The sequence below is a fragment of the Nicotiana tomentosiformis genome, chromosome 2 (assembly GCF_000390325.3).
Source record: "Nicotiana tomentosiformis chromosome 2, ASM39032v3, whole genome shotgun sequence".
Classification (NCBI taxonomy): domain Eukaryota; kingdom Viridiplantae; phylum Streptophyta; class Magnoliopsida; order Solanales; family Solanaceae; genus Nicotiana; species Nicotiana tomentosiformis.
Window position 1 is genome coordinate 70,608,466 of NC_090813.1, and position 10,612 is coordinate 70,619,077.

The 10,612-nt window shown below is 33.0% G+C and overlaps 1 protein-coding gene across 1 annotated transcript; it reads left to right on the plus strand.

Annotated features, from left to right (window-relative positions):
• The first annotated feature begins 2,982 nt into the window (after positions 1-2,982).
• On the plus strand, positions 2,983-3,672 carry LOC138905011 (secreted RxLR effector protein 161-like). The gene has a single exon (XM_070193516.1). The coding sequence runs from the start codon at positions 2,983-2,985 to the stop codon at positions 3,670-3,672; it is 690 nt and encodes a 229-aa protein (XP_070049617.1).
• Positions 3,673-10,612: the final 6,940 nt, after the last annotated feature.

Genomic DNA, 10,612 nt, shown 5'->3' on the forward strand with positions numbered 1-10,612 from the left:
AGTATGAAAAATCATATCATGGAGATGACTAACATTGTAGCAAGACTTCAGACCTTGAGGGTGAAAGTGGATGACTCCTTCTTGGTTCAATTTATTCTGAACTCGTTGCCTCCTGAGTATGGACCTTTTCAAATTAACTATAATACTATTAAAGATAAGTGAAATGTTAGTGAATTGTCCAGTATGCTTATTTAGGAGGAGTCAAGACTTAAGAAACAAGGGATTCATTCAATTAACCTCATAGGTCAAGGAGCTGGTAAAGGACTTAAAGTGAAGTCCAACAAGTTCAAGAAGAAGAAAGCACCTGTTAAAGCTCCACATGATGCTAAGAAGGAACATAAGGCAGATATGTGTCGTTTCTGTAACAAGGAAGGCCATTATCAGAAAGATTGCTTGAAATGTAAAGCTTGGTTCGAAAAGAAAGGAACAATTAGTGCTTTTGTATATTTCGAATCAAATTTAGTAGAAGTTCCTAATAATACTTGGTGGCTTGATTCTGGTGCAACTGCTCATGTATCTACTACGTTGCACGGATTCCTTATGATCCAAACTACAAATCCAAACAGGGATTTATTGTTCATGAAAAATCGTATGAAGGCTCCAATTGAAGGCGTAGGGGCTTATCATTTGATCTTGGAGACTGGACGCCACCTGGATCTATTACAGACTCTTTATGTACCTTCAGTTTCTAGGAATTTGATTTCTCTTTCAAGACTTGATATTTCTGGTTATGATTTAAAGTTTGAAAATGGATGTTTTAATTTATATAATAATGTTGTTTTTTATGGTTCTGGTATTCTTAGTGATGGTTTATATAAATTGAAACTCAATATTGATTTTTCTGAATCCCTTCTTACTATTCAACATAATATTGGAATTAAACGTAGTTCACTAGGTGAAAGTTCTGCTTACTTGTGACATAGATGTTTGGGTCATATATCCAAATAAAGGATAGAAAGATTAGTCAAGAATGAGATTCTTCCGAATCTAAATTTTACTGACCTTAATATATTTTTGGATTGCATTAAAGGAAAGAAAATCAAGCATAGTAAGAAATGTGCCATAAGAAGTACACAGCTTCTTGAAATTATACACAACTATATTTGTGGACCCTTTGATATTCCATCTTTTGGTGGAGAAAAATATTTTATCACCTTTATCGATGATTTTTCACGTTAAGGATACATCTACTCGCTGAAAGAAAAATCTCAAGCAACAGATGCTCTCAAAGTGTTTGTTAATGAGGTTGAAAGGCAATTAGATAAAAAGGTAAAAATTGTTAGGTCAGATAGAGGTGGTAAATATTATGAAAAATATAATAAATCAGAAAAATATCCAGGTCCATTTGTAAAGTTCCTCAAGGATGGTGACATATGTGCACAGTATACTATGCCAGGAACACCTCAACAAAATGGTGTTACAGAAAGGCGTAATGAAAAACTTATGGATATGGTTAGGAGCATAATGAGTAATTCCTCATTACCAAAATCATTGTGGATGTATGCTCTTAAAACCGATGTATATTTATTAAACAGGGTTCCTAGTAAGGCAGTTCCAAAACCTCCTTTTGAACTGTGGACGGGAAGGAAACCTAGTTTAAGGCACCTGCATGTTTGGGGTTGCCCAGCGGAAGCTAGAGTTTATAATCCACAAGAAAAGAAATTAGATTCTCGAACAGTAAGTGGTTACTTTATTGGTTACCCAGAGAAATCTAAAGGTATGTGTTTTACTGTCCAAACCATAGTTCGAGAATTGTTGAAATCAGTAATGCAAGATTCGTTGAGAATGGTGAAGTTATTGGGAGTGTTGAAAAACAAAGTGTGGAAATAAAAGAGGTGAGGGCCAATGTTCTATTACCCTCGAATGCGCCTACTTCCACACAAATATCAAATATTATTCCAGTTGTTGAAGAACACTTTGAGAACACCGAGCAACACTTGGATGAAACACTTCATGAAGAAACTAACTCACAAATATCTGACACAAATGAACCACAAGAAATACCATTAAGAAAATCTCAAAGAGTTAGAAAATCGGCTATTTCAGATGATTACATAGTTTATTTGCAAGAGCCTGATTTTGACATTGGTCTTAATAAGGATCCGATTTTATATTCACAAGCCATGGAAAGTAATGAGTCTGACAAATGGATTAATGACATGAAAGAAGAGTTAAAATCCATAGAATACAATAAAATCTGGGATCTCATTGAATTAGGAGATAGTTCTAAAAGAATCGGGTGTAGATGGGTCTTTAAGACCAAACACGATTCAAATGGCAATATTGAAAAATATAAAGCTAGACATGTTGCCAATGGTTATACTAAGAAATGAGGCATTGATTATAAAGAGACCTTTTTGCCTGTCTTAAAGAAAAACTCGTTAAGAATTATTATGGCTTTGGTGGCTCGTTATGATTTAGAGTTACACCAAATGGATGTGAAAACTGTCTTTCTTAATGGAGATTTCTAGGAGGAAGTTTATATGGACCAACCAGAGGGTTTTAAAACTAAAGTAAAAGGTCAAATGATGTGTAAACTGAAGAAGTCAATAAATGGACTTACAAGCCTTACGGCAATGGTATATAAAGTTTAATGATACCATAACATCTTTTGAATTTGTGAAAAATACTGTTGATCGGTGTATATACCAAAAGATCAGTGGGAGCAAGTTTATATTTTTAGTCCTATATGTTGACGATATTCTACTTGATGTTAATGATTTAGGCATATTGCATGAGACTAAAGATTTTCTCTCTAAATATTTTTAAATGAAAGATATGGGTGAGGCATCCTATGTGATAGGAATAGAAATATTCCGTGATAGATCACAAGAATTATTGAAACTGTCTTAGAAAGGCTATATCAAAAGAGTTCTAGAGAGATTTAACATGAATAATTGTTCGGCAGAAATTGTTCTAATTCAAAAAGGGGACAAATTTAGTCTCATGTAATGCCCTAAGAATGATGTAGAACGAAAGAAAATGGAATCAATTTCTTACTCTTATATTGTTGGTAGTCTGATATATGCTCAGACTTGCACAAGACCGGATATTAGTTTTGCGGTCAGAATACTAGAAAGATATCAGAGTAACCCAGGAATTGATCATTGGAAAGTTGCAAAGAAAGTCTTGAGGTACCTGAAAAGAACGAAGGATTACATGCTCATGTATAGGAGATCCAAACATTTGGAAGTTATTGGATATTCGGATTCAAATTTCGCTGGATGTATTGACACTAGAAAGTCCACGTTTGGTTACTTGTTCCAATTAGTTGAAGGAGCTATATCATGGAAGAGTGCCAAACAGTCTGTCATTACTACATCCACAATGGAAGCAGAATTTGTGGCATGTTTTGAGGCCACAATTCATGCATTATGGTTGCAAAACTTTATTTTAGGACTTGGGGTTGTCGACACCATTACCAAGCCGCTGAAAATTTACTATGATAATCCTGCAGCAGTATTCTTCTCCAAGAACGATAAGTACTGCAATAGTGTCAAACATATGGAACTAAAGTACTTTACTGCCAAGGAGGAAGTTCAGAAACAAAGAGTGACACTTGAGCATATTAGAACTGATCTCATGAATGCAGATCTGTTAACGAAGGGTTTACAGCTAAATATATTTAAAGAACATGTACATAGAATGGGTCTTAGTTGTATTTATGACTGATGTATTTATGATGTTTTGACACTCTGAGATCATTTATATATTTCTGATATACATTGATGATTTCATGTTTCTCATAATGGTGTACACATTATTATTTTGAGATATTACAGGATAAGCTTCAATGAGATATTATTGTGGACCATAATATTTTATAGCTTATGGACCTATTACGATGAGTTGCTAATGTTGTAGTATATGGAAGGGGGTATGTAGACAAAATTATATGTATGACCGCCATAACTCACATTTAGCAGCTTGTCGTATTATGGTATTTATGATGGACATTATAGAAGATATTTGTTTATGTGCAACTAGTGTTTATATTATTAAATATTAATATTATGTGATTATTGGGACAAGTGGAAGAATGTAAGTTTTTCTACGTGTGTATGGCCCAATAGGTTTAAGGCCCGTAATTAATATTTAATGAAAGACAGATCTTGTTCGTCCGATCGGTTACTTGATGGACGTACCTGATTAAATGAAAATCTTTATAAATTGGTCCTCTCTCCACCCATTAGGGTTACCGTATTTTCTGTTCTCTCTTCCACCACTAAAGTCAGCGGTAACAAAAGTTAGGGCAAGGGGCGAGAAACCAATTCCAATTAACGCTTCCTCTTCGTGATAATGGCTTCCGCTTTAGGTATGTTTTCTGTAATGATTATATGTAGGATTATCAAATTCAAGATCCTGGTATGAATTAAAGTTTATGTAGTTACACATTTTGATACCACTTGGTACTGGTATCGAATAATTCTGCAGCTAATATTTAGACATATGAGAATAAAATTAATTAATTAATTTTATATATATATATATATATATATATATATATATATATATATATATATATATATATATATTGTTATTTGTTATTTTTTATTTTTTGCCTCCATTGATATTTGAATCCTTAAGTGTGTTTGGAACGAAGCAAAATATTTTCTGAAAAAACTTTGCCTCACTATCCATTATCCAATACTTCTTGAAATCTAGAAACTATTTCAAATAGACCGGTAGAGGAAACTATAAGTGAAGAAAGTCGTTTTCTCCTTTTTAATAGAAAATATTTTTCACCAAAAATATTCGTTTGGAGTTTGATTAACTTTAAAATATTTTTTCGTTACCAAATACACTCCTCCCATGATTTTCATCCAACTTTATTGGCGACGTTCCTTGAGTGCGGTTTAACCTTTGTTCTTGATATGTTATACATGCGGAACAAATAATATATATATTATTTGTTATTTTTTATTTTTTGCCTCCATTGAAATTTGAATCCTTAAGTGTGTTTGGAGCGAAGCAAAATATTTTCTGAAAAAACTTTGCCTCACTATCCATTATCCAACACTTCTTGAAATCTAGAAACTATTTCAAATAGACCGGTAGAGGAAACTATAAGTGAAGAAAGTCGTTTTCTCCTTTTTAATAGAAAATATTTTTCACCAAAAATATTCGTTTGGAGTTTGATTAATTTGAAAATATTTTTTCGTTACCAACAAACTCCTCCCATGATTTTCATCCAACTTTATTGGCGACGTCCCTTGAGTGCGGGTTAACTTTTGTTCTTGATATGTCCAACACTTCTTGAAATATAGAAACTATTTCAAATAGACCGGTAGAGGAAACTATAAGTGAAGAAAGTCGTTTTCTCCTTTTTAATAGAAAATATTTTTCACGAAAAATATTGGTTTGGAGTTTGATTAACTTGAAAATATTTTTTCGTTACCAACAAACTCCTCCCATGATTTTCATCCAACTTTATTGGCGACGTCCCTTGAGTGCGGGTTAACCTTTGTTCTTGATATGTTATACATGCGGAACAAATAATATATATATATATATATATATATATATATATATATATATATATATATATATATATATTATTTGTTATTTTTTATTTTTTGCCTCCATTGAGACTTAAATCCTTAAGTGTGTTTGAAAAGAAGCAAAATATTTTCTGAAAAGCTTTTGCCTCACTATCCATTATCCAACACTTCTTGAAATCTAGAAACTATTTCAAATAGACCGGTAGAGGAAACTATAAGTGAAGAAAGTCGTTTTCTCCTTTTTAATAGAAAATATTTTTCACCAAAAATATTCGTTTGGAGTTTGATTAACTTGAAAATATTTTTTCGTTACCAAACACACTCCTCCCATGATTTTCATCCCACTTTATTGGCGACGTCCCTTGAGTGCGCGTTAACCTTTGTTCTTGATATGTTATACAAGCGGAAAGCTAATAAAGGGTAAATTTCACAAATGGTCATATAACTATGACTTTTTTCACCAAAGTCAAATAACTTTGTTTTCTCACACAAAAATCATATAGCTATGACTTTTTTCATTAAAGTCATATAACTTTGTTTTCTCATACAAAAATCATAAAATTTTCACTAACTCACACAAAAATCATAGTGGTCGAAAAATAAATTTTTCGGTAATATTTTGTTATTTTACGTTTTTTATTTTTTATTTTTTATTTTCAATCCAATAAATAATTATCCAATTAAAATAGAAGAAATATGAGTATATTTTTAGCCGTTCCCAAAAATAATAGCCGATAAATATTTTTTTTAGATATATGTGTATTATATACATATAATATACACATTCTATATATATTTTGGCTAGCAAATGCAATTAGTTTCGGCCGGTCGATTAATTTTATTATTTGTTTCTCATAAAATAGGAATGACTCAACCCAACCTGACCCAATACCCATATACGTAAGTTAAAATAATACTAAAAGTGAATTCTTTCCCATAAGAAACTTAGTTCGGAATGCATGAGATTCTGACCAAAAAAATAAGGAAATAAAAGGTATAATTAGAGAGCACTTGAAATAAAAATGCTATCGATTTGAATAAAAATCTTTAAAAAAAAAATAAAAGATAGAAGTATCATGTTTTGAAGGATTTACTATTCATCCCTATTTTAATTGGATTATTATTTATTAGACTGAAAATAAGAAAATAAATAACCACAAAATAAGAAAATACTACTGAAATATTATATTTTCCAATCACTGTGATTTTTGTGTGAGTTAGTAAAAGTTTTATAATTTTTGTGTGAGAAAACATAGTTATTATATGACCATTTGTGAAATTTACCCAGCTAATAAATTCTCTCTGAATTGTTTCATTCAAACTCTTTTATGATGATTTTTATGACTTAGTTTAATTTGAATTTATGTTGCTTGTTACAATCTTTTGTATGATAACTAACACCAAACAATATTAATTCATCCACTTGCTTACTTTTATTAATGTTTTTCCCTCCACTATGCTTGCTTAGATTGGATTCCTTTCGATCTATTTCAAATACTCAGCCTTTTCATTCATAGTAAAATTGCCCCATCTATAGTCTAGTTCATTTAATGACTTAATTGGAGTGGAACTTTCCAATATAATAGTTGACTCTTTCTTTCCTATGCTCTTAGTGGACTAAGAATCGGACAAATGGGGAATTTGAGTGTAATATGGTTACTTAATTGAGAAGACTATGCCTAATGATTTTTATATTTCACAATGCACAAGTCTTCTAAGAAATGGTAACTCAGAGAAGTTCGAAGAACATATGCAGCACTAAAGAATTGTCATCAAAGGAGCAAACTGAAGATAGATAAAGAGAAAAACTCTTCACCAAAAGTGGGTAACTTGAATTACAAATGATGAAATGAATGTTGTTTACGTTAATGTAGTTCTCATTTCAGATACTTGCAAGCAAACTGAGGATAGATAAAATCAAAGCTTGGCCACTCAAATCTTGCAAGACGTTAATTAGTTTGCACTTGGAGATAATTGAAGAAAAGGGGAAATTTTTCAAAAAAGGAAAATTGTTATACGAGATGCTTACTGGTTATCTTGGATGAAGTAAAACATAGTGCTTAATCTCGTTTTATGCTGATTTTCATACCTAAATGAAAGAGTTATTTCTTGGTTTCTTGGATAAAGTACAACAGACCTTATTTTTTGTTTCCTAATAACTGTTACTATAGTGGAATACATTCTTTTTGTTTTACCCAAGAATTTGGCTATTTTAATTTTTCTAATTTAACAGAGTTCTATAGTGTCTCGAAACTTATGGGGTCATTTTGCCTCTTAAGTCTTCATCTCCAATAGGTAATGCCGATCAGACCCTGTATCCTTATTTAGTAACAACAAGCTCTTTGATTCTGTTGGTGCGTGGTGTGGACGAGAGTCGAGATGAATCAGGAACATTCGTGACTCGTTTTGTCCGCTAGGAATAGTGGTAATAATTTTAAACTACTTTATAATTCAATTTTGTAGATTATCCTTTCAGTTTTAAAAACTAAAACTGGATGTACTATGTTGACATTTCCCAGTGTCACTTTCAAGAGAAACTAATAAGCTAAACATAAAAAATTGTTGTTTTAAGATACTTCTGTTGGGATATATGCTATTAACCATGAGTTTAGTTTGGATATAGTATTTATTATATAATAATTATTTATTCAATTTTAGTAAAGTTTTAAATTGATCATATATTATTCTGTGCCATTTGCTTATATAGTAGATGATTTAGATTATAGAGTTTAGCTTATACACGGAAGATTAAATCATCGGTTCTTATAAGTATAAACCATCATAGATGATTGTAGCACAAGATTAAATATAATTTATCTTGATTATGGGAATGGTTTAATTCCAACTTTTTGTGCTAGTACATTTTGTATATATTGAACGGACCAAGTAGAGATAAGTATTTTATACTGACTTAATAAAATAAATTCTCTAGCCATTAAATGTACTTAAACTCTTAATCTTGATATAATTATTATTAGTTGTGTATATTATTATTTTCTTGATTTATTAAAAGGCGAGATTCTTTCGTGGGTTAATATATCTGGTAAATTGAATAATAATAATGTACATTGGCGAAATATTAGTTAGTTGATGGAATCAATGTCTCGGTTTAGAGATTGGTGTTACACCTTTATGAAAGCTTATAAGTTTTCATGTGTAAACACGGTCGGTAGATTTTGTATCCGACACATGAAATAAGTTAAGCGAAACTCTAAAGTAAATAATCAATAAATTAAATCGTTAGTAATTTAATTTAATTGATTAACATTTGAATCTTAACATGGGGAGTTAAATAAGATTTAATGGATGAATTTTAAATTGAATAAGGAGTGCAATTACGAATTTTTAGTGGAATAATTCATAATTAATTATAGTGGATATTAATTTCGAAAATTATAACTGAATTCCATAATTGGAAGCCTTGTTAATTAAATTATGTGGTCCATGGTGTGCCTAAATAATAGAAAATAAAAGAATCCTTTTTCGGGTGGAAAAGAAAACCCAACAGGTTTTGAAAAAGGATTTTAACCCTTAAAACTTGTGCTATAAATACATAAGGCATTCCACCTAGAGAAAGAGAACAAGGTGGCCAAAATTTTTAGCCTATTTTCCTAGAAACTTTCGCCCACACGAAATTGTTATTTTCGAATATTATTTGGGTAACACAGTATAAGACCGTGGAACGCCCAGGAATCGTAATTGTGCGGGTGGTGGAGATTCCATTGAGACATTGTGTAATTGGAGGCTCACATGATAGAGGAGCTTTGTTCACGCTTCAAGAGGTAACCCCTAAACTTGCGTTTATACTAGTTGTCTAGATTGCATGCGATTTTGATATTGAGGTAGGTGAGAAAGTCCTCTTAAAGGTTTCGTCGATGAAAGGAATCATGAGATTTGGGAAGAAGGGAAAGTTGATCCCAAGGTTTATAGGCTCATTTGAGGTGTTGAGACGAGTTGGAGAGGTTGCTTACGAGCTTGCTTTGCCTCCCAGTCTATCGGGAGTTCATCCGGTTTTCCATGTATCTATGCTCCGGAGGTATCTTACCGACCTATCACATGTGTTAGACTTCAGCACAGTTCAACTAGATAAGAGCTTGGCTTATGAAGAGGAACCAGTTGCCATTGTTGATAGACAAGTTCGCCAGTTGAGGTCCAAGAAGATTTCTGCGATAAAAGTTCAGTGGAGGGGACAACCAGTCGAAGAAGCGACTTGGGAGGCCGAGGAGGACATGCGGAGCAGATATCCACACTTATTCAGCACTCCAGGTATGATTCTAAGCCCGTTCGAGGACAAATGCTTGTTTAAGAGGTGGAGAATGTAACGACCCAACCGGTTATTTTGCCTTCCAGAATACCGTTCCCCTAAATTAGACTCCCTATATATGCTTTTACTATTTTATGACTTGCGGGGATGGTTAGTTCGGGATTTGTAGGGGTTCGGGTTGAAATCGGAACACTTGGTTTCTTAGTTGGCTTTAAAAAGGCTAAGTTTGACTTCGGTCAACATTTTCAGAAAACGATCTCGGAATCGGGATTTGACAGTTCCAATAGGTTCGTATGATGATTTTGGACTTGGGCGTATGTTCGAATTGGGTTTTGGAAGACCCGGGAGTGTTTCGGCGCCTAATAGTGAAAGTTGGTTCTTTAAAGGTTTTAAAATTCTCTAAATTTGGGTTGGAGTAGGTTTCAAAGTAAATGAAGTCCGTTTGGAATTAGGAGTGTAGGATAGTTCCGTATGGTGATTTAAGACTTGCACGTAAAATTTGGTGTCATTCCGAGTAGTTTAAGTATGTTTTGACGCGTTCGGAGTAAGTTTCAAGAAATTTAAATTTCTAAGTTGAATCAATTTGGTTTGGAGTATGATTCTTAGTTTTGATATTGTTTTTTGCGTTCCGAGAGCTCGAGAGTCCGTTTTGTGATTTCAAATCTATTGGTATGTTCGGACGGGGCCCAGGGGGGCTCGGGAGTTAATCGGATGAGGCTCGGATGAAGTTTGGACTTTAGAGCAGCAACTGAAGCCTCCAGCTTCTGCTGCAATCGCACCTGTACTTGGCCAGCCGCAGGTACGAGCTCGCAGAAGCTAGCCACGAACTGCAGAAGCGGACCAGCCA

Excerpts from the sequence above, each read along its gene's own strand:
- LOC138905011 (XM_070193516.1), top strand. The coding sequence starts at position 2,983 with ATGGAATCAATTTCTTACTCTTATATTGTTGGTAGTCTGATATATGCT.